This window comes from Ailuropoda melanoleuca, chromosome 7 (assembly GCF_002007445.2).
Source record: "Ailuropoda melanoleuca isolate Jingjing chromosome 7, ASM200744v2, whole genome shotgun sequence".
Classification (NCBI taxonomy): domain Eukaryota; kingdom Metazoa; phylum Chordata; class Mammalia; order Carnivora; family Ursidae; genus Ailuropoda; species Ailuropoda melanoleuca.
The window spans coordinates 25855731-25880923 of NC_048224.1; the positions used below are offsets into that span (position 1 = coordinate 25855731).

Sequence of the window (25193 nt, forward strand, 5' to 3'; positions counted from 1 at the left end):
GGGTGGCTTAGACTCATTGTTTTTTCATTTCCACTGGCTTAAAAAAAAAAATCTAGTTTTTGCTATTTTGTCATCCTTCTTTTCATAAAGAAACTGCTGAAATGGTTCCAAATAGAAACTTAAGCCCCACAAGTACAATCTTGCTACATTTTGGTTTATAATGGTTATTTTCTATTCATTACATTCAGAAATACAAAGTTTTTCAGAATCCATCTAGAGCAAACAGTATAATCAGAATCCAAGAGTGTTTACTTAGAAGCATACAAAAAGGAGGGGCGCCTGGGTGGCTCAGTCGGTTAAGCATCTGCCCTCGGCTCAGGTCACGAGCTCAGGGTCTTCAGATCAAGCCCGGTGTCAGGCTCCCTGTTCAGCAGGGAATCTGCTTCTCCCTCTCCCTCTAAGCCTCCCCCCCGCCCTCCCGTGCTCACGTTCTCATTCTCTCTCAAATAAATAAAATCTTAAAAAAAAAAAAAAAAAAAGCAGCAGCATACAAAAAGGAGAGCCTAAAAAGACAGAATTTGTTCCATTAGCATTATGTAGACAGGCTCCTTGATAACTAATATCTGTCCAAGGGTAAGAAATACATAGATTGGATTAACTCATTAGTAGGAAAGCCCTATTCCTTTCCTGTTCTAATGTGATCTAAATTAAATATATACATAATCATAGGGCGCCTGAGTGGCTCAGTCGGTTGAGCTCTTGGTTTTGTCTCAAGGTCATGATCTTATGGGTTGTGGGATGAGCCCCATGGTGGGCTTTGCACCCAGCAGGGAGTCCGCTTGAAGATTCTCTGCCCCTCCCCTACTTGCTAAAAAAAACCATATATACACAATCACTAAATCAATTTTTTTAAGTAGGCTGCACACCCAGTGTGGAGCTCAACACAGGGCTTCAACTCACAATCTTGAGATTAAGACCTGAACTGAGATCAAGAGCCAGTAGCTTAACCAACCGAGCCACCCAGGTGCCCCAATATATCAATTTTCTATTCATTAATTTCATTATACTATAGATCCACCTCTTAAAAAAGGAGAGTCCCAAATGTCTAAGATTGGTTTTGATTTGCCCTCTAGACAGTACTCTTCCTATAAATTAAGCAACTGACATTCCGTTTATAAAACTATTTTCTTTGCATCTTATTCAAAAAAGTTAATTTCCAGGAAGCTGGATCATTGATCAGTGAAGATTTCAGAATTCAAGGCTATTTACAGAGATAATACTAATGGTACAACTATGACTTTTGCTTTAATTATAATCACCACAATCCCTTATATTAGTAAGTTCTTATAGCTTACTGCTTTCAACATTATCTAAGTATTCCAACAACCTCATATGAAAGACATTAAAATTAAAAATAGTTTTTTCAGGGGAGCCTGGGTGGCACAGTCTGTTAAGCATCCAACTCTTGGTTTCCGCTCAGGTCGTACTCTCAGGGTCGTGGGATCAAGCCCCGAGTCGGGCTCCTTCGGGCTCCGTGCTCAGCATGGAGTCTGCTTGGGATTCTCTCTCCCTTTCCCTCTATCCTCTGCCCCTCCCCCCCACACCCCATCCTGTCAAATAAATCAATGTTTAAAAAGTTTTTTCATTCCCCAAAAAACAAAATACAGGAAAACAAAAACCAAAACACCCATAACGACTAACCAGAAGTAAACATTATAAATGATTTGGTATACATACTTCCTAACCTTTCCATTATGTTATAGTTTTTATTAAAATGGGATCATATTACACATATAATTTTGTAGTTTTTTTTTTTTAAGATTTTATTTATTTATTTGACAGAGAGACAGCCAGCGAGAGAGGGAACACAAGCAGGGGGAGTGGGAGAGGAAGAAGCAGGCTCCCAGTGGAGGAGCCTGATGTGGGACTCGATCCCATGACCCCGGGATCACGCCCTGAGCCGAAGGCAGACACTTAACGACTGCGATACCCAGGCGCCCCTGTAGCTTGTTTTTCCCCCCTTGTTGTTATATCAGGATCTCTCCTTGTAACTATTCACCCATAGCATATTTAATGGATCAAAAGCATTCCATTCTATAAATTATAGCACAGATTTAAAAAATTTAACCCATTAAGACTATTCCACAGAAAAGGTGAGTCTCAGAGAGGTGAAGTCATACCATAAGATGAGATCTATGAACTAAAACTTTAGCCTTCCGAATTCTAACAGAATATTCTACCCACAATAGTTTCTAAAAAAAACCTGAAACCTATAAATGGAGAAAAACAACCATTAGACGGAATAAAGTTTGATACATACCTAACCACATCCGAATGATGCTCATGTAGTCTTTGTTCTTGGCAGAGAGAAGCTTGTCATAGGAAGGGCAGCCCGCCAGAAGGATGCGATCATGGTCCTCACACATGGATATCAGGTGTTGCTCTGCACTTCGGGTGCAGCATACATGATAATGAGCCAGTTTTGTTATGGCATGTCTGATAGAATCATCAATGGTCCCACTGACTTCCCCACCTTCAATGTGAAGGATTCGGATATTCATCAAGGCGGCAGATGTAGCCAGAGCCAGGGCATCAAACCTGTCTCCATGAACAATCATGATATCAGGTTTCAAGCGATTAAGGACATCTGGTAGCTTCACTAGGGCCAAGCCTACTGATTCTACCATGGCTGCCTCATCTTCCCCTCTAACAATTGTGTGTAGCCTCGTGTTAATGTCAAAGTCATCTTGTTCAATCATGCGGTATGTGTTCCTAAGGCAGAAGAGAAATAGATGTAAGAGCATGTTCTTCAACACAGGGCCATGAGCACATGTGGGAAAAGCAATCTAACATCAACCCTGAAGGGAGAAGTATTTTATAAAATTTACTTCTTAAAATAGACAAACTGAAGTATAACTTACACACAAAAACTAAAAAGCACAAATCATAAATGTACAGATTGCTTGATTATTTTACATGAACACCCCTGAGGCCACCACCCAGCTCAAGATATACCACATCGAGCACCTGCAAAGTCTCACTAGTGCCCTGGTCAATACCTGGATAAAGAAACACCTAAAGGAGAAGAATTTTTTTTTATTAAAACAGAGACCAGAGTTTTTGGTGGTTGACTTTTCTCATTTTATACATTTAAAAAAATATATGCTACCTAATAAAAAAAGTTACTTATAAAAACAAAGTGCTTTCTTAAAAAAAAAAAAAAAGGATCTCAGGATACCTGACATGTCACCATACTATAAATTTCTGAATGATGGAAATTATCTTCTGAATTTGTACTGTATCATTAATGCGGCATAATTCTAAATGGGGTGTAAATGTAGGTTTTACGGTATTAAATTGGCTATGAAGGGGCCCCTGGGTGGCTCAGTCGGTTAAGCAGCCAACTCTTGGTTTCAGCTCAGGTCAAGGTCTCTGAGTCCTGGGATCCAGCCCCAAGTCTGGCTCTGTGCTCAGCTGGGAGTCTGCTCCCTCACTCTGCCCCGCTTCCTGTAGTCTCTCTCAAATAAATTTTTTTTTAATTAAAAAAATTTAAAAATTGGCTATGACACACAATATCAAGTCTGTCTCATGCTTCAATAAAGCAACAATTCTCAATGCCTCAAAGTTTCCTATTACGACTAGATTTTAAAAGATAGTTTTTCTAGGGACGCCTGGGTAGTGCAGTCGTTAAGCGTCTGCCTTCGGCTCAGGGCGTGATCCCGGAGTTCTGGGATCGAGTCCCACATCGGGCTCCTCCACTGGGAGCCTGCTTCTTCCTCTCCCTCTCCCCTGCTGTGTTTCCTCTCTCACTGGCTGTCTCTGTCACATAAATAAATAAAATCTTTAAAAAAAAAAAAAAGATAGTTTCTCTAAATATACATATTTAGAATATATATAACATAATTCTATATTTTTATAAATATATTTTTAATTGGAAAACATAGGAAATTATTACCCCTAAACCTAACACTCAGCAATATCAGTGTAAATCACCTTGACTTTTTTCCTAGCCACTTTATGTATATTTCAACATGGTTGAGAACAAAATTTTATAATCTATTTAATGCATTTCAAATATTTCCCCAGATCATGAAAGATTCTTTACATACATCATTTCACATCATACAGATGTTCTAGTAGTCACTTTATAGATTCCCTGGAATTTTCCTACAAAACTATCATGTTGTCTCTAAACAAAGACAATCTTTGTCTTTTGGTCTATTTCTCACTCTATTGCACTGGCCGTTATGTCTAGCACAAGTTGAAGAGAAATGGTGAAAGCAAAAATCCTTACCTTGTTCTCTACCTCAGGGGAAAGCGTACTTTTATGTTAGCTATAGGTTTTCCCGCCACTGGCCTTTACTAGATTGTGGAATTTCCCTTCTATTCAAAGTCTGCTAAGAGTTTTATCATAACTGATTTAATTTTGTCAAATGTTTTTTTTTTAAGATTTTATTTATTTATGAGACAGAGACAGCCAGCGAGAGAGGGAACACAAGCAAGGGGAGTGGGAGAGGAAGAAGCAGGCTCATAGCTGAGGAGCCTGATGTGGGGCTCGACCCCACAACACTGGGATCACGCCCTGAGCCAAAGGCAGACGCTTAACCGCTGTGCCACCCAGGCGCCCCTGTCAAATGCAAATGGTTTTTTGACATCCATTGGGATGATCATATGTGCTTCCCCTTTATTCTGTTAATAAGTAACACTGATTTTCAAATGTTATATCAATCTTGATTTCCTGAAATCAACCCACTTGGTCATGATGTATATTGCTGGATATGATTTAATATTTCTTTTTAAATTTTATGTCTGTTCATAAGAGATGCTAGTCTGAATTTTTCTTACAATGTCTTTGTCAGGTTTTATTATTAAGATTATGCTGACTTTTTAAAGATTTTATTTATTTGAGAGCAAGAGTGAGCACAAGTGGGGGGAGGGGAAGAGGGAGAAGCAGACTCCCTGCTGAACAGGGAGCCCAATGTGGGGCTTGAGCTTAGGACCCTGGGACCATGACCTGAACCAAAGGCAGACACTTAACCAACTGAGCCACCCAGGTGCCCCAAGACTATGCTGACTTAATAAAACCACCTGGGAAAATTCCCTGCTCCTCTATTTTCTAAGAGTTTATGTAAGATTGGTGTTATTTCCAAAGGGGAAAAAAAGAGACAAATCAAGAAGCAGACTTTTTTTTTTTAAAGATTTATTTATTTAAGAGAGAGAGAGAAAAGAGAGAACGGGGGGGGCGGGTAGCAGAAGAGGGAGAGAGAAACTCAAGCATACTCCACACTGACAGCGGAGCCCAACATGGGACTTGATCTCATGACCCTGAGATCACAACCTGAGCCAAAACCAAGAGTGAGAAGCTTAACCAACTGTGCCACCCAGGCACCCTAAGAAGCAGACTCTTAACTGTAGAGAACAAACTGATGGTTACCAGAGGGGAGGTGGAGTGGGGGGTGAAATAGGTCGTGGGGATCAGAGAGTACACTTATCATAACAAGCACTGAGTAAAGAATTGTTGAATCACTATATGGTACACCTGAAACTAATACAACACTATATGTTAACTGTACAAGAATTAAAATTAAAAACTGAAAAAGATTGATGTTATTTCTCGCCTAAATGTTTGATAGAATTCATAAGTGGCATCTTTTTATGGGAAATTTTTTTATAGGAAAGAATTCAATTTCTTTGATACAGGGCTATAGATATTTTCTATTTCTTCTGTGTTGGTTTGATAAGCAGTGTTTTTTCAAGGACTTTGTCCAAGTTATATAAATTGATTGCCAACTTTACTGGCCTAATATTCTTTTATTCTTCTAATGGCTATCAGATCAGTAGTGACATCTTCTTTGTCATCTTATATTCGTAATCTGTGTTCTCCTTTTCTTAGGCTGTTAGGAATTTGTCAACTTAATATTTTTAAATATCGTTCTCTATTGCTTAATCTACTTTTATGTTTCATTGATTTCCACTCTTCGTTTCCTCCCTTCTACTTACTTAGGGGTTTTCTCATCCTGTTCTTGTTTAATAAAGTGAAAAGAGACCACTAACTCTAAACTTAAGATTTTATTAGAGAGAGAGAAAGAGAGACAGAGAGAGAATATGCATCGAAGCAGTAGGAGCGGCAGGCAGAGGGAGAGGGAGAAGCAGGCTCCACTAAGCAGAGAGCCCGACATGGGGATTGATCTCAGAACCCTGGGATCATGACCTGAACTGAAGATAAATGCTTAACCAACTGAGCCACCCGGGTGCCCCTCTAAACTTTTTAACCAAAGTATCTAAAGGTAAAAATTTCTTCAAATCATTCCTTCATCTATACCTACAAATTTTGATATGTTGTAATATTTATTATTCAGTTCAAAAGATTTTTCTAATTTCCCTTAGAATTTGTTTGGTCCGTGGGCTTAGAACTCAACAGTAAAACAACTTAAGAGAGTGAGTGCACATGTGCATGCGGGGGGAGGGGGCAGCAGGGTGCAGAGGGAGAGGGAGAATCTCAAGCAGACTCCACGCCCAGCGCAGAGCCTGACATGGGGCTTGATCTCACGACCCTGAGATCATGACCTGAGCCAAAATTAAGAGTCAGACGCTTAACTGAGACACCCAGGCACCCCTTTTTATATTTATTTATTTAAAAAAAATTTTAAACCATCTGACTTAAAATTAACTAAAGACTTTAGCAGATACCTCACCAAGATCATGTAAAATTGGCAGATAAGCATATGACAAGATGCTCAACATCATATGTCATCATAGAAATGCAAATTAAAACAGATCCTGCTACACACCTATTAGAATGGCCAAAATCAGAATGCTGACACCACCAAAAGCTAACAAGGCCAGTGGAGCAACAGGTGCACTCACTCATTGATGGTTAAATACAAAATGATACAGCCACTTTGGAAGACAGCTCAGTGGTTTTGTTTGTTTTTTTTTAAAGATTTTATTTACTTATTTGGTAGAGAGAGAGAACACAAGTAGGCAGAGCAGTAGATAGAGGCAGAGGGAGAAGCAGGCTCCCTGCTGAGCAAAGAGCCCGATGCGGGGCTCCATCCCCGGACCCTGGGATCACGACCTGAGCTGAAGGCAGATGCTTAACCGACTGAGCCACCCAGGCGCCCCTCAGTGGTTTCTTATAAAACTAAACATATTCTTACCATATGCATCAGCAATCAGACCCCTTGATATTTCCCAAAGGAGCTAAAAAATTATGCCCACACAAAACTCTGAAAAATGGGTATCTGCAGCAGCTTTATTCATAAATGCCCAAACTCGGAAGTAACTAGTATGCCCCTGAGTAGATGAATGAATAAATAAACTATGGTACATCCAGAAAATGGAATATTATTCAGTGCTAAAAAGAAAGGACTATCAAGCCATGGAAACACATGGAGACATGGAGACTTAAATGCATATTACTAAGTGAAAGAAACCAATCTGAACTGGCTACATACTATATAATTCCAACTACACGACATTCTGGAAAATGCAAATCTATGGAGATGGTAAAAATCTATGGAGATGGTCATAGAATATATTTTTAGGGCGGTGAAACAATTCTGATACTATAATGGTAGATACAATTCATTATACATTTGTCCAAACATACAGAATTTACATCACCAAGGGGTGCCTGGGGGCTCAGTCGGTCAAGCACCCTACTTGATTTCGGCTCAGGTCGTGATCTCGGGGTTGTGCAATCAAGCCCTGCATTGGGCTCCATGCTGCGGTGGAGCCTGCTTAGGATTCTCTCCCCCTCTCCCCCTCCCCATGCTTGCATGCACGCACATGCACGTGCGCGCTCTTCTCTCTCTCTCAAAATGTAATGTAAACAGATGTACCCCTGGAGATGGAGGGCTGACAATGATAATGGGGGATACTAGGCATATGTGGAGGCAGAGATGTATATGGGGTAACCCTGGTACCTTCTGCTCAATTTTGCTGCAGACCTAAAACTGCTCTAAAATGTTTTAATATTTTGTATCACCGACTCATATGAAATAAATGAACAAATGAATTTCTAACTAGCCTGTTGTTACTTATTTGATTTCCTTTTTTAGCCAGTTCTTAAAGAGTATAAAAATGCTATCTTTTATTTTTTTATTTATTTTTTTTTTTAAAGATTTTTTATTTATTTGACAGAGATAGAGACAGCCAGCGAGAGAGGGAACACAAGCAGGGGGAGTGGGAGAGAAAGAAGCAGGCTCATAGCAGAGGAGCCCGATNATAAATGAACAAATGAATTTCTAACTAGTCTGTTGTTACTTATTTGATTTCCTTTTTTAGCCAGTTCTTAAAGAGTATAAAAATGCTGTCTTTTAAAAAAAGGATCCAAGTAGTTGAAATAGAGAGTAGCTTATTTTTTTCTTTTAATGTCTTTGAAATATAGATAATACATTCACATGGTTTAAAATTTAAAATACAAAAGGTTCTCCAGTGAAAAGGCTACCTTCTCACTTTTGTTTCCCAGTCATCCAGTTCCTCTCCCAGAAGCAACCACCTTATGTTAGGATGTACTTTACATGACTTTTCCATAAAGTACCAGTCAAGTGGCCTATTTAACAGTCTCACGAGACAAATACTGCCTTTCCACCCTTACTTACTGTGGCAGACAGGGAAATGTAACACAATTTCCTTGAAAGCCTCTGTCCCACTAATCTTCCCGTCGAACTTCTCTCAAAGAAGTTAAAGAACCCACTTAGACTTCAAGTCAGGCCCTGATTAAAATTTCTCTTCTACTTTGTCTTATGTAAGAAAACCCAGTGGCTTTTCTTAGATAGCCAGAATTCATTTCACATTTTTAAAACCTATGAATTTTTGAGCTATGCATCAGTTTCTTCTCTACTCTTTAAGTATCTTCTTAGAGAAAATTGGTTTTTAGAGGCAGGTTTTTGTTTGCTTTTGTTGTTGCTGTTGCCTTGCTTTTAAAGAAAAGTCGGAAAAGGCAATTTTACTTCAATACAAGCTTCTTTCATATATAATACAGTATTATTGACCATCTTTGGAAGCTGCATTAATGTTTTTATGCCACAAGAGTGCACTAAATGCCATTTTATTACCCAGAACAAAATGAATGTTCATCTTTGGTTTAGACATTCTGTTCTAAGATTTCCCAACTTTCATTTTTCACATTTAGACTGTGATCAATAACAAACCTAATGATAAACACCGAAATAAACAGCAACGGCAATATAACATTCTAATTTATCTTGTAAATTACGTTTTAAAAATCTTGTTTCGTATCTACTACTTTATATGCTGTCAATAAATACATGAGTTTTAAGAAAGTAGTACCATTAGAACTCACAAACATATTACAGGAAGTTACATTATTAGAGTCACACAACATATATTTATAAGTAGCATTTCTCCTGAATGTAACAATAACAAAAATATTTATAGCTATCATTTATCAAGCACCTATTAAGCAGCCGCACTGTGACAGACACTGTATATCCCTATCTCCACACGTTACAGTAACCAGTAACCTACAACACAGGTTTTCACTCCGTTTTGTAACTGAGGAAACTGAAGATGCAACTTCTCCAAGAACATATAAAAACTAAGAGGGAGAACTGGGATTTGAAGATAGGCCAACATGGCTATAAGATCCGAGCTCTCTCTAGTACGCCATATTGCAATGAAGAATATCATAAGAAAATGCTTTCATCTTACCCGTAGTCATCTATCAGGTGAGAGCCAAGTACCACCACATCAAGTTCAAAGAACTCAGGTTCCATTTTAATGCCAAACATGATCGGGGCAAGTTTAGAATAATCAGCACGGTTGCAAGTAGCAACACAAACCCGAAGCTTTCGGTTATTCCCATTCTTCTCCATGACTTGTTTCTTTTGTTTTGAGAGGTTCTCAAAATAGAGTTCCTAAAATTGCAAAAATAAAAATTATTTATCATCAGAATGATAGGTCCTAGATATAAACACAGAATTTTCTAGTTCTAAGCCTTTTAACCACCATTTAATACAGTGCTTTTTAACCTTTTTTCCACCCCTGCTCCTATGTGACACACCCACTGGGATATTTAGAGCTAGGAAATTCCTTCGGACTAGTTCCACCCCTTTCTCTCACACTTACGAAAACACACTGGAATGCAATTAAGAAACAGTGACAAAAATCAGCTCCCATTTAAAAGGCAAGCACACATCAGCTCTTTATTAGTTAGAAATTACTTAACATACCTCACAACGGATGCCAACACACCAGACTACTGAGAACAACTGACCTAGTTCAACTCCCTCTCTTACAGAAAGGGAAACACACGTCTTGAGAGAGGAAATTACTTTCCCAAGATTCAAGATAACATCTTCTAAGGGATAAGATCTGTTCACCCTCACACTAAACACCCACTATATACAAAACACTGTGATTAACGTTAAGGGAGAGAAAGGTAAAATAAAAAACCCTACCTTCAAGGCCTCATTAGCCCCTATAGCCAGTGCCCACAAACTTCCAACAATTCCAAATGCCCACCAGGTATCTCCAGATTCGTACACACCATGAAGTCAATGGCCCAAACGGAACTCATTTTCTTTTTCTTCATTGCTGTTCCTCCTTCCTCGTTCTTTCAGTTATGACTTCCATTCATCCAAATGCCTTGACCCTTGCCATCCTGTCTTTTCTGTCCCTTACTCTGTACCTCCTAAAGCCCTGTCAGTTCCACCTCCTGAATATCTTTCTTTTTTTAAAGTAGGCTCCATGCTGGGAGCCCCAGTGCAGGGCTTGAACTCACAACCCTGAGATCAAGACCAGAGTTGAGATCGAGTCAGATGCTTAACCAACTGAGCCATCCAGGCGGCCCTCCACCTACTAAACATCTTTCAAATCTAGTTCCTCCTCTTCATCCCCACCAAGACAGCTCCCAGTCCAACCTCTCACTTTAGGTCTGAACCCTTGTTAACAGCTGCCAAAGTAGTTTGCCTGTCTCTAGTCTTGCCCCGCCTCCCACAGACCTTCAGAGTGATCTTTCCAAAGTTCAAAATTTGATTATCATGCTCAACAGAATACACAACCTATGAATAAAGTCCAAATTACTGATCTGGACCTACCCCATCTTTCCAACCACTTTCCCTTGACCAACAATTACCCTTACTCTGTGCCAAAGCCATACCAAAGCACCTGCAGTTCAACCAGTGAGTCTCCAAATCTCTGTGCCTTCCTAGATATAAGTACCTCTAGGTAAAACTTCCTTTCCCTCTGGCCTGGGCTCCTCCTCACTTCAAAACTCAGTCTAAGCTTGGCCTCTTCCAGAAAACCTTTACACAAACTTCAGTTCCTCTTCACCTCACCCCTTTTAGCTGCTGCCTTCCTCTGGGCACTGTGGCCCTACCAAACACATATATACTTTTGCTCAACTCCTCTGCCCATGCCCACCCTCCCCCCATCTATACCCTCCATTCAGAGTAAAAATCAGGGGCAAGGGATAAGAGCTGTTTTATGGAGCATTTTAAACTTCTCTATATCAATGTAAAATTCTACCTCATGGATTCAATGCTTTTGCTTCAGGAAGTGTGTCAATATTAAGAATCTGTAATCAGGAATACAGAGAAGCTTGAGTAAGGATGCCAGAAGGGGAGCTGCCCTTTAGATCAGGGTAAACTCTAAAACCCACTGGAAATCTTATCAGCTGCCATCTCATCTCTGTAAGGCTCGAACTTCTGTGAGCACACAAACTGTCCCATCATTAGGCCCATTCTGAACTCACCGATCTCCAGTAAAAGCTAATTCCACCCAACAGAAAGCACTTAGGATATAATGAAAGAAGCATTCTGTCAAAAGAGTTGTATTCATAAAATCTAAGCACTACCTACTCATTAAAGACAAAATTATTTTTCCAAAAATGGTTGTCTTAAATGGTCTTGTACATAACCCTTCCCTGACTGATCATTACATTTGAGCTGAACAAATTGGTGGTGATATTCAACTTGCTGGGCGAGGCAAAGCAAATTTTTCATGGTTGGTCAATTTGTTTTTATTTTAAAAGAATGTAAACTCCACCTCACAATACTAAAATGCTTAGTATTTACCAAGTAACTCAAAGGTTATTCTACCAAACCTGAGAGTAAGCTGGCCAAATAAACAAACTATTTAAAAAAGGCAAAAATGTGGGGCGCCTGGGTGGCACAGCGGTTAAGCGTCTGCCTTTGGCCCAGGGCGTGATCCCGGCGTTATGGGATCGAGCCCCACATCAGGCTCCTCTGCTATGAGCCTGCTTCTTCCTCTCCCACTCCCCCTGCTTGTGTTCCCTCTCTCGCTGGCTATCTCTATCTCTGTCGAATAAATAAATTTAAAAAAATCTTTAAAAAAAAAAAAAAGGCAAAAATGTTACTAAGGCCAAAACTTTTTTCAGGAAAGAAGTTAAATCTTTAAGATACGGTAAAATGCCTTTTTAAGGGGAGAAGTTTGGGTTTTTTAAAAATAATTTTAACTAACTTATTTTTTTCTTAGATAGTACATTCGCATGGTTTAAAACTGAGAAATCACAAGAGGCTATATATAGCAGAGTCCTCTCATCTGTGCTCCCCAGCTACGTAGTTGTTCTCCCTAGAACTATGAGTTACTAGTTTCTTATCTATACTTTAATAGGTAAACCATGCATATATAAATAGATATATTTGCGTATGCATACAGCATATATTATACAACTGATAACATTCTACAAATTGATGATGCACACCTTGCTTTTAAAAATGCTTTTAATTATGTTTCTGAATTGAATGGTAAAATGGGAAAGTTTAAAAGCACTGCCAATATCAAAAGTGCAAAGTTTTGAAAATTGCCGGCCATTATCTCTTTAAATATATGAAGGGTTATGACAGACCCAATAGTAAAAATAATCAATGTCACATTTAGTATCTATTCTGTGTGGAGCACTATAAAGAAAGCTGAGAGACACACAGAACTGAGAAAGACCCTGTCTCTGATTTTTAGAAACTTTAAATCTAGTACGGACACACGGCCACATAATGGATCTTAACTAGTTTACTTTTCCAAATAGAAGCCCTGGAAACAAAATTAATAATTATTTTCCTCATCCCAGGACACATTATTATTTGCTCTGGATAAGAGGTCATACCCAAAGATACATTTTCAACTGAGAACTGTGACCACAGTCCCTGTGACTAGTATAGAATGAATAAATGGCAAAATAATGAATGAGTGGCAAAATGGACTTAAACTGTAATAGGACAATTTAAGTTGCATGAAGTACAATGTAAAGCAAAAAATATAAAACTCAATTCTTTACAAGGTGGAATACCAGACAGCAATTAAAATGAATGGACTATGTCCATATTTGTCTGTATTAATAAATCTCAGAAACAGAACATTAGAGGAAAACAGCAAATTCTAAAAAGTTAGATACAACAGGGTACCATTTTTTGTAAGTTTTTCAAAATGTATAAAACATCACTGTATGTTGTTTATTGATCTACAGTAAAGTTCCTCACCAACTCAGGAAAGTAGTTACCTTTGGAGAGAGAAAGAAGGGAAAGCAAAATGGGGCTTTTCAGGCTTTAGCTGACATTTATTTTTTTAAAAATCATACCATAAGCAGAGATGTGAAACAAACACGGTAACATTAATATGTGTTAAATCTTGGTGACTGGTAGAAGGTGTCATACCGTCTTCTGTCCTTTTAAGCACATGTGAAATTTTCATCCCTAAAAACAAGAACTCTTTTAAATAGATACTGTGACATAGGTATGTTGTCCATAGTCCCCTCGAGCCTAAAGCTCAGAAAGTCAGGAGGAATTGGATACTTGCCCCCATTTCACCTATCAATTCCAAAACTGTAACTAAAATACAGATAAATGCCAAAGAAGTATTCTTTCATCTTGAATTCACTGGCAATCTCTGAGAAACACAATTCGCAAAGACCACACTTCTGCATTCTTTCAAGACTCACCATTTTAAATGCTGATAAAAGGTGATCAACACTTTCCAGAATAAATATTCCACTCAACTGTGGAAAAAGACTCACAAACATTTGGCTGAAGCGGTCACTGAGCAGAGGAAACAGTAACAATAAACATCTGAGAAGTACTTGAGGCGCTAAGCACTGTGTTAAGAGCTTTATAAGCATTAACCATTTCACCCTGACAGCCCCCTCACTAGCCCCATTTTACAGAAGGGGACACTGAGGTACAGCCAAAATAATTTACTTGCCCCAAATCACAGTTAATAATTGCCAGAACCAAAACTCAAACCCAGCACGCAGGATGCTGCCACATCTAGTGTTTGCCTAGTATCTGATCATTAACATCCATGGACCTTCTTTGTGCCAGGTCCAGCCAGGCCCCATGGCAATGAGAAGAACATGATATATCACTCTTCCCTCGGTGCAGCGGGGATGAGACTCAGGACTGAGGAGGAAGGGGCTAATAAAAGCGGCCTGAAATTCAGAAACCTATTCCTGAGCTGCAGTCGGCTTTGGCTTCTTCCTGAGCCTCTACGGCTGGGTTAAACAGTTATCTAGACTGCTAAACGGCACCCCTCCTCTCTTTCAGAAAAACCAATACTTTATCGCGCTCTAACAATTATACGCGTGTGCTCAGATTTGGGCAAAAAAATAAACGCCTATCAAACTACTAAGGAAGCCCAGACTCAGGACGCCGTCGGGGTTGGACGCAGACCTTCAATATCATCATTTAGTTCAACCCTTTACACCCCAGGGCAACTTGTCTGTCAAGGAGCTCTCCGCCCTCTCTTGCACACCTCCGTAACAGAAGCCTCACTATCTCCCAGGGCAGCCCGCCTCTTTACTGGCTAGCACTGCCCGTGGGCTGGAGTCATTCCGGGCCGCCGGCTACTCGCCCGGGGCCCGCAATGAACCTGTCTGCTCCGCGGGCCACAAGACGGAGCCCGTGACGGGAATACAGAGGGGCCCTGGCACGCGGGCCTGCGGAAGACAGGGCGAGGCCTGGGTCTCGTGCGGGCCTGGGGACGCGGGGAGGTCCGAGGCAGCCGCCGGACTGGGGAGGCCACGAGGCAGGGGCCGGAGAAGGAGGCCGTGGGAGCCTGGAGGATGCTCTCCCCAGCCCGTCCCCGGGGTCCCCGCCGACGCGGGGCTCTCACCAGACGCTGGCGCGCAGCTCCTTCCCACGCCGCCGCCGCCGCCGCCGCGCCTCCCGGGCGAGAACCCAACGGAGCACCAGAAGGCGGGCCCTGCTTCCGCAAGTCGTCGGCCACGCGCGCAGAGGACTCTCGTCTCGACCCCAGCCCCGCACTCCCCTGCACGCCCACCCCCAGCACCGAATCGGCGAACGCGCCCTTACGTAACATGAGAGCGGCCCTGTGATTGGCTGCGCCCGCCCAAGCCCCACCCATGCCGAACGGTTTTTGGAAGGGGCCGGGTGAGGGTGGTGGAGTGTGTTCCGTTGTCGTGGCGGACCGCGCCAGCTTACGTTCCAGCCCGACGCGTTCTCCACCGCCGCCACAGGCACCCTGGGGAGCTCGGGTCCTCGCACGTGGTAGTTGTTTTGGCCTTGCACCCAAGGGAGAATTACGCCTTCTCTTCCCTGAGGCATTTCATAGGCCAAAACAATACTGTCGTGCAGCAGGTCCGCCCCAGAGCCATCTCTTGAGATAAAGCCTCGCCACTCCAAGACTGACGGGAGTGTTGATAATGATCCAAACAGGGCAGATACCCGCTGGTCGCGCTCCGCCTACGCCTCCCCGTTAGGGAACCTCCCATCGGTCCGCGCAGGACGTCCAGAAGGGAACTCGGCGGCCACAGAAAAGGTGGCGGAAGAGGACTCCCACGGCGTCTGAGAAAGACTTTTTAATGATCTTTCAAATTACCGAGTCACCAATGACAAGCTTCGAATGAGTTGGTGTTACAAAACATTAAGACATTTTTTACAACCATTAAGTAATTTACCACAGGTGAAACTATTTAACAACTCATCTAGAGTTCTTGCTATAAAGCGAATTTCAAATCCAATCAAACCTTTGCGTTTCATGTATTTCAATTAATGATGAGGCTGTAATTTGCAGAGTACTTATGAACTAGCAGTTACCCTGCAACTAGCTTGGAGCTACTAAAAGGTCATATCAGCCACAAAAGGACAGACTTTTGTATAAGGAAGTGCCAACAGATTTTTTAAAATATCAGTTTGGCTAGTATGTGGAGAATGGAGTGGCACTGAAAGAATGGTTGGCAGTGAAAAAAAATAGTCTGGAAGGTACATAAAAAACTGGTCCCACTGACTGACAGCGCTGGAAGATGGATTTTTACACCAAATACCTATTTATAATATCTTTTGTATTTTGTAGTATGCACATATTCCATATTAAAGAGAATAAAATTAATTGTAAATAAATGGTGGCAGTGAAACTCAGATGGATAATATGAGTTTGGAAGCAGAATTGAAAATTACGGATTAGGTATGAGGGAATGACAGAAAAGGAAGAAAACAAGGACGGCATTAGTAATTAGGTAATTGGTGCCATTTACCAAGATGAGAGAAAAGCTGAGGGAGTGACCAGGTTTGGGGAGTTAAAAGTAAAGTTTTAGTTTGGGATATGTTCCAGATGCCTATGAAGTAGCTATACAAAGCTATTAAGTGAACAAGGTATATGAGTCTGGACACAGATTCACCAGAGAGCGTATTGGTTTTCTGTTGCTGCTATATAACAAGTTACCTCAAACCTAGTGGCTAAAAACAAATGTATTATCTTACAGTTCTGGAGGTCAGGAGTCTGAAATGGATTTCACCCAGCTAAAGTCAAAATAGCAATGTAGGTATCATCATAGGAAAAGAAAATTGTAACCGTGTGGTGATGGATGTTAGCTAAACATAATGGTGATCACTTCACAATATATACATACATATATCAAATCATTACGTTGTACACTTGAAACTAATATATAATGTTATGTGAAATATATGTCAGGTGTTTTTTTAAAGGTATCAGTGGGTCTGCTTTCCCTAGAGGGCAATGGACCATCTATTTCCTTGCCTTTCCTTGGCTACAGGCTGCCCTCATTCTTAGGTTTGTGGCCCCTGATCTCTGCTTTCCTTGTCACATCTCCTGTGACTCTCCTCCTCTTTCACTTAAAAAGACCCTTGTGATTACACTGGGTCCACTTAGTCCAGGATAATCTTCCTATCTCAAAATCCTTAACTTAATCACATCTACAAATTCTCTTTTGCTATATAAGGAAATATTCACAAGTTCTAGGGATTAAGACATGGCTCTCTTTGAGGAGCTATTATTTTGCCTACCACAAATGGTATTGAAACTTCCAGGAAATGTTCAAGATGCGCATATTGCTTTTAAAGTTACATGCCAGCAGCTTGTCGATGGAGCTTGTGACTCTCCTCGATCTTGAGGTTGTGAGTTGGAGCCCCACATTGGGTGTAGAGATTACTTAACTTAAAAATAAAATCTTTATGGGGCATCTGGGTGGCTTAGTTGTTAAGCGTCTGCCTTCGGCTCAAGGTGTGATCCCAGTGTTCTGGGATCGAGCCCCACATCAGACTCCTCCCCTGGGAGCCTGCCTCTTCCTCTCCCACTCTCCGTGCTTGTATTCCCTCTCTCGCTGGCTGTCTCTATCAAATAAATAAATAAAATCTTTAAAAAATAAAAAAAATAAAATAAAATCTTTAAAAAANTAAAAAATAAATAAAATAAAATAAAATCTTTAAAAAAAAATAAAGTTACATTCCATACCACCAAATATCCAGAAAAGAGCACTAATTTTTTTCTCTTTAAAGTTAAGAAAAATTAATTTAAAAAACAATATTAATGTTCAGTTTTTTAAAAATCTGGGTGCTTATTACATGGGTGTGTTTAGTTTGTTAGAATTCAAATTGTACACTTAAGATATCTGAATTTTTTAATGTGTATTACAAGTACTATATATTTTTAAAATACTGCTTAAGATTATAGCTGGGGGAAAATGTAACTAGAAATACAAATACTTTTAATAAAGATAATACAATTTTGAGAATTTGTGCACTTTTTAAGCCACTTGTAGATTTTATGTTTGTTTGACCAATATTGAAAATTTTATATTTCCATATGTAGTTCGAGTAGTTCTGTGTTCATGGAATCATTTAACCTTGAAATGAAAATGAAATTAATGAAATGACCCTCTTTTTTAGAATTTTTGTCTATGTTCTCTTGAGATGAAGTTGCAGCAAACAATGGAGGAGGCATCTCCTTTTGGTTTTTTGGGATCACGTTTCTATAGGAAATATGACATTTCCAGATCTCTGTTACTTTGCTACTTAACAGTGTGAATTAAAGTATCAAAAATCTTCCCAAGTCATTACGTTTTGTATGTTTGGTTTGGTTTGCTTTGGCTTTAATCTGAGGACTCTACAAGTTGCAAGAAAGTACGTATGGCTTTATAATATAATAAAATCGAATTTTCCATACCTTACTCCATAAGCAGAATTACAACTTCAAACATTTATGGCATAATTGGGTTATCAGAGAATCCTAAATCTCAAAAGATCATCTAACCCAACCTTTTCATCAAAGACAGAGACCTCTCTAAATCATTCCTGACAGATGTTCATCTGACCACTTTAGGAACATTTCTTCTAATAGGGACTTATCTTGCTCTTTTATTTGGTGGTTTAATTATAAAGTACTCGGTCTCTCTCTAAAGTCTACCCATGTATTAGAACTCCACTATTCTAAACACTTTATTTATATTCTCTCAGTACTCCTAACAACCTTAAGATGTAGATTCTATCACTCCCATTTTATAGATCAGAAGACTGAAGCACAAAAGGGAAAGTTGCCTAAGGTCACACAGTTGGTAAACAGAAAAACCCAGCCCTTGATCCCACATGTTTAGCCACTACCCTGTATTTCCTCTTTATACTAAACAGAGCCTTTCTTATGACAGAAACCTATCTTCAGGTTGAACTTGCTCATCGATTTTTTGGGTATGCTGTTCCACTAGTTAAGAATTCACATAACTCTTCTGTTATCCAGCCCACATTTCTCTGAATTGCTTACATGAACGTCTTTAAGAGATTTTTAAAGATATCTCCTTTAAATCAACATATCCAGGGGAGCCTGGGTGGCTCAGTTGGTTGAGCGACTGACCCTTGATTTCCACTGGGGTGGTGATCTCAGGGTCGTCGGACTGAGCCCTACATGAGCCACCCCGCCCCCGTGGGCTCCATGCTCCATGGTGTCTGCTTATCCCTCTCTCTCACCTCTTTTTCTCTCAAATAAATAAAATCTTTTTAAAAATTAAAATAAAATAAAATCAAGGTATACAATATCTATGGCAGTCTCCTGATGTATTAATTGTATAAAGCCTTCAAAAAAGAAAATGAGATCAGTTTGGCCCTTTTTTATTTATTTATTTTTTAAAGATTTTATTTATTTATTTGACAGAGATAGAGACTGCCAGCGAGAGAGGGAACACAGGCAGGTGGAGTGGGAGAGGAAGAAGCAGGCTCATAGCGGAAGAGCNAGAAGAGCCTGATGTGGGGCTCGATCCCACAATGCCGGGATCCCTGAGCCGAAGGCAGACGCTTAACCGCTGTGCCACCCAGGCGCCCCCAGTTTGGCCCTTTTTTAAAAAATAAACTTTTCATTGAAGTGTAACATACAACAATAAGTATGTGTTGAAGTCTGAATTTTCATGAAGTGGACATATCTGGATAACTATGACTAAAATAAGGAAAGAAAACATTGCCAGTGTCTATGGGCAGTCTATGCAAGGGCTGCCTGTCCATGACCCACGGAAAGAATTAGCACCAAGGCTGTGCTTAGTAAAAGACACAATGGTATTGATTAAGCATGTTAAACTAGCTCTCTGAAGCCTTTAGACTGTGGAATGCAGAGAGGGTTGGCCAGTTGGGAGCAAACTGGAAAATGAGGCACAAAAACATAGACAAAACAGATATGTTAGAGGAGGTAGAATAAGCGGGCTGTAGGGAAAGAATCCAGTCCCAGACTTGCCTTGGATCCTGAGCAACTTCAATCCATGTGAATTCTTTAAAAATCCTCTGTTTCTTAAGGTGCCTGGTTCCTTGCAGTCAGATGATACTAACACCAAAACTATAAACCAGGATGAATCAATCTCCAACCCCATTATTTTAACTCCCGACTCCAACCAACTGGTAGTGGCTGCCTAGAGAACTGTGTGGAAAATGACTCCGAGGTGAGTTCAAAGGAAAAAACTCGTGGTATCGGCTGTGTTGTTTTGCGGGGAGGATGGAAGGAAGGCAGGGACGGTGCCATGTACTTGCCATTCCTGCCCTTAGCCGATTTCATGAAGAAATCAAGACATGGAAAACACTGAGCAACTAACCACCATATGAAGCTGGATATTTCTGTTAAATAAATATCCTTTTGTTAACCGTTCCCCTGACCTCACTCTATATCTCAGGCCAACACTTTAATTGCCAGAACCTCTTGAGTACATAAAGATAAAACACACCTTACAAACCAGATATCACTGCATAAGCCAGAGGGTTGATAGCCCAACCAAGTCATAGAGGCACCTCCCCAGAACAGACAGAACTACACTTGTTGCACCGATGACGACACAGATGGGAAAGCAATTCCTTCCCCTTTTGGAAAAGCATGTAAGGATTAAGGTTACGTTGGAAATATTTCAGTAACATCCTAAACTCTGTGTGTCAACTTCAGGTTTGCAAGAGCACGAGACAGAAAGATATGCTTACAAAGGTAGTGATTAAGATATTCATAACAAGAAAAAAAGCCTCTTGAAATTCATATTCCGGGACCATTTAATCACTCTTCATATCCTCAATTACTAATCAGTTTCTAATGTCAGCCAATCAGCTTTTTAGAGCACGTCTGGTGGTGGTGAGCCATCCCTATGCCAGCTCTCCCAATTATAGAAGAAAAGTACAAATAAATATAATGACTGTATGTTTGTTTTGTGAAATATTGCCCTTTTTGGGATTTTTAAGTGCATTTTTTTAAAGATTTATTTATTTATTTGACAGAGATAGAGACAGCCAGCGAGAGAGGGAACACAAGCAGGGGGAGTAGGAAAGGAAGAAGCAGGCTCATAGCAGAAGAGCCTGATGTGGGGCTCGATCCTACAATGCCGGGATCATGCCCTGAGCCGAAGGCAGATGCCTAACCGCTGTGCCACCCAGGCGACCCTAAGTGCATTTTTCTTTATGAACTATGAAAGTATCATATATCAAACCAGCAAATAATTTTATTTCTTGTCTGTCTGCTAGGGAAATGAGGTAAGCCAGAGAGAGCTCAGCCATCCCTGACTAATTGGAGTTCAGAAAGTTTAATTTGCACAGCTATTCCCGAAGAACTGAAAAAGCATTTAGAACTAGTTTATCTTTAACTTTGACTCTGTTATAAAAAGTTAGATCAACAAAATTATGTTCTAAAATAACCACTCACGAAAGAGTTATGTGAGAAGGATGTTCTTTTGGACTTGAAAGGACCTGGTTAAGATCAATAGCACTCAGGGGCGCCTGGGTGGCACAGCGGTTGAGTGTCTGCCTTCGGATCAGGGCGTGATCCCAGCGTTATGGGATCGAGCCCCATGTCAGGCTCCTCCGCTGTGAGCCTGCTTCTTCCTCTCCCACTCCCCCTGCTTGTGTTCCCTCTCTCGCTGGCTGTCTCTATCTCTGTCAAATAAATAAATAAAATCTTTAAAAAAAAAAAAAAAGATCAATAGCACTCAAAACCAGCAACAAGCCTTTGGAGAAATTTCATGATTTCTCAATATAGGCTGACGAACCAGCCAAAGGACTGTTCCAAAACCGCTGGAGCTGAGGAACAGCCCACAGCTGGTAGTCAGCGTGAAGCTAAGAATGAAGATGGGGTCCCACACGGACACTCCTTCAGAGCACTGAAGTGGGCTTCTTCATACCTCTGTGACTGCTTAAGATACACCCAAATACATGGGGTGCCTGGGGGGCTCAGTCAGTTAAGCATCCCACTCTTGATTTTGGCTCAGGTCATGATCTCAGGATCGTGAGACTGGGCTCTGCGCTGGGCCCTACCCCCACCCCTAGGAAGGAAGGAAGGAAGGAAGGAAGGAAGGAAGGAAGGAAGGAAGGAAGGAAGGAAGGGAAAAGAAAGACATCCAAATACACATAATTAATGTCTATAAATCCTAAGCCTNATACACATAATTAACGTCTATAAATCCTAAGCCTGAATATAAGCCTCAACCTTTCTCTTCTCATGACTCTGTGTTCCTACCCTGGAATGAATCTAATCCAACCTGTCACATCATTTCTGCTTTTCTTCCCCACCCTGCTTCCTGTCTCTAAAATCGGGCATTTCCTAAGGATCACGCCTCTCCTGCCGGCCTTCTACATATTCCGTCCTTCAGAATTTCATTTACTCTCAAGTCTTCCATTTTGACTTCTGTGTAGATAATTCCTTGGATGCAAACTCTAGCCTCATCTTTCTTCCTAGTTCTAGGCCCATATCCCAATTGCCTGCTAGATCTTTCCTCACCTCAAACTCTATATATAAAATTTAGTTCGGTTTTTTCCTCTTGACTTCCCCCTGTCTGTTAATGGTACCAACTTGCCACTTTCATTCAGACTCAAAATCATGGAGTCATATTTTCATCTTCTTTTTTTTTTAAAGATTTTATTTATTTATTTGACAGAGAGAGACAGCCAGCGAGAGAAGGAACACAAGCAGGGGGAGTGGGAGAGGAAGAAGCAGGCTCCTAGTGGAGGAGCCCGATGTGGGGCTTGATCCCAGAACACCAAGATCACGCCCTGAGCCGAAGGCAGACGTTCAACTGCTGCGCCACNACACCAAGATCACGCTCTGAGCCGAAGGCAGACGTTCAACTGCTGCGCCACCCAGGCGCCCCTATATTTTCATCTTTTCTCTTTTAACNTGAGAGGAAGAAGCAGGCTCCTAGTGGAGGAGCCCGATGTGGGGCTTGATCCCAGAACACCAAGATCACGCCCTGAGCCGAAGGCAGACGTTCAACTGCTGCGCCACCCAGGCGCCCCTATATTTTCATCTTTTCTCTTTTAACATGCAATGTCTCAACTTCCTCAAAATGGTTTTGGGATTTTTGTTTTGTTTTTGGGGGTTCTTTTGCACCTACTCTTCCTCTCCATTCCTACAATTCCTCTCATCACTACTTTAGTTCATCTTGTTATTTCCTTAGTTCTGAGATGCCTATACTTTTATGATATTCACACCTAAAGTCAAGATTTATCTTATAATCAATGTACGCATTTAATGTAGAGGATTTTTTATTACAAACTCTGTTATGTCAACAGTGTCTTAGAATTGAGAAAATATGGCATCTTAGATCTAAATTACTGTGTTTCTATTTGTTCTTCCTGCCTGCGCTCCCTTGCTTTTGTAATCTGTCCTGCACACTATTGCCTGGTGAATCCCCTTAAAGGACTGCTTTCATTAAGTTTCTTTGCTTAAGAACAACTTCAGGGGCTCCCCACTCCCTGCTAGGTAAGGTATACCTACGACATCAACTTTGGATTGAAAGGCCCCCACAGTCCCATCCTGACCTGTTCCTGTCATCAACATTTTCCCCTACCCAGATCCTTTTGCCCTGAATAGCTCTTCTCCGCCTCACTTTGTGTCATTCCCCACAATAAGAAGGCTGTCATCCCTCCTGCTACTTACATACTACTCATGCTTCCGGTCCTACCTCTGCTATAAAACCTAATTTGAACACCCTATCCCTAAAAAATCTCTTCTTCCTCTAAATACCTGTAGCAGTTGTACTTGTCTTGATCACTACTCATTTCATACTTATTCTTAATTACCTGCCACCATTGAATGTACATATTTATGACTGTAAAGTAATAGATCTGATGTTTCATAAGAAAATCGGTCACATAAGTTACTCTCTATGTCCTATTTTTCCCATCAGATCATAAATTCCTTGAAGTTCATTCTGTTAGGTATACTTGTCTCCCTGGTAGTTCCTTGAGTCATGATGTATGTAAGAAATACAGTCTAATAAGCATCAAGTGAAATGGGCAATCATATCTCTTATCAGAGTCATTGCTGGGCACCTGGCTGGCTCAGTCAGTAGAGCATGTGACTTTTGATCTCAGGGTTGTAAGTTTGAGCCCCACGCTGGGTGTAGAGATTACTTAAGAGAAACAAAATCTTTAAAAAAATAAAATAAAAAGAGTCATTGCCATCCCTGTTCTTTTCTCTGACTGGTTCAAGTCACTTGGATTCAACTTCCCTATCTACCCTCCTCCAGCACCCAAACTTACGATCTTACTAGTACAACACTGCTGCTCAGATTTATAATGGATCAAGGGTAGAAAAGCATGGTGAGTTGAAGAACAGGAAGAAATGTAATGGTGTTATAGGATCGATGTGTGGAGGCAGAAAGTAAGGAGATGCAGCTAAGGTGTGGGGTAAGGGCAGATCAGCGAGGGCCTCGGTCGATGTCCTGCTGAGGAGGTCAGGCTTTCTTCCTGCTCACTAGAATTGGCAAACGTTTAAATCAAGGGAGTGACGTGATCAGACTTGCTTAATTACAATTGTGGAAGATGGGTTGGAAAGAGGGGTAGGACTAGAAGAAGGCAGACTAGTTAAGAATCCTATTCCAGGACCTGAGTTAGGACGGTGGTAGTGGGAATTAAGAGGAGAAAATCAAAAGAATGTGGAGAAAGAATGGACAGAACTTGATGGCAGAGACGAGATCGAAGGGACGATGTTGTAAGAGAATGAGGTTTCTGTTTCAAAGCAGCTGGGTGGCTGGCAGGGCTGCTATCTGAAGCAGAGGGGAGGCCGTGGAGGCGGTGATAAGGATCTCTGGTGCGGCTGTGTTGAATTTGCAGTGAGTGCCTAAAGGTCATTTTCATTAGACTGGGGACCTGGAGAGTGATGTGGGTCGGAGATACGTATTGTGATAGGCATAATTCACCCAACAAAATTCGTATCTATTTTGAAATACACTGCACACTCTTAGCCCAAGGCACCCAACTACATTTCTTGTTCTACCCGTTTCGCTGGGCTTTTTTAATGTCCCGATACCCAGTTTGTTACACTTGTACTCTTGGCCAGTTCAGAACTCTTTTTATAATATTCTGCCTATAACAGTTTTCTAAGTCCTAGATGATTATACTCTTAGACATTATTAAATTTCATTTTATAGGGTGTAAAACCCTGTGGAAACCCAGGGACGTCAGTTTATGGTGCGTTACGTGAAACATTCGGGGGTGCTTTCCTGGCCTCGTTCTTTTTCTGACTCCTCTCACTTTTTCTGACCACCCAGGCACCCAGTCTTTCCTGCT

General features: G+C 40.9%; 1 protein-coding gene across 6 annotated transcripts in view; it reads right to left on the bottom strand.

Annotated features, from left to right (window-relative positions):
* GNE (glucosamine (UDP-N-acetyl)-2-epimerase/N-acetylmannosamine kinase) overlaps positions 1 to 25193 on the bottom strand; it is a 45189-nt gene that overhangs the window by 17704 nt on the left and 2292 nt on the right. For 2 of the 6 annotated variants that reach the window (XM_034664111.1, XM_019799333.2), the window contains exons 2-3: positions 9619 to 9824; positions 2261 to 2712 (exon numbers count right to left, since the gene is read on the bottom strand). In XM_034664111.1, coding sequence (XP_034520002.1) covers positions 2261 to 2712; positions 9619 to 9824 — 658 coding nt within the window. Of the gene's footprint in view, positions 1 to 2260; positions 2713 to 9618; positions 9825 to 13504; positions 13620 to 13864; positions 13962 to 15033; positions 15219 to 15362; positions 15552 to 25193 lie in introns of those variants that run through there. The other 4 variants (XM_034664113.1, XM_034664112.1, XM_019799335.2 and 1 more) reach the window with 4 other exon arrangements.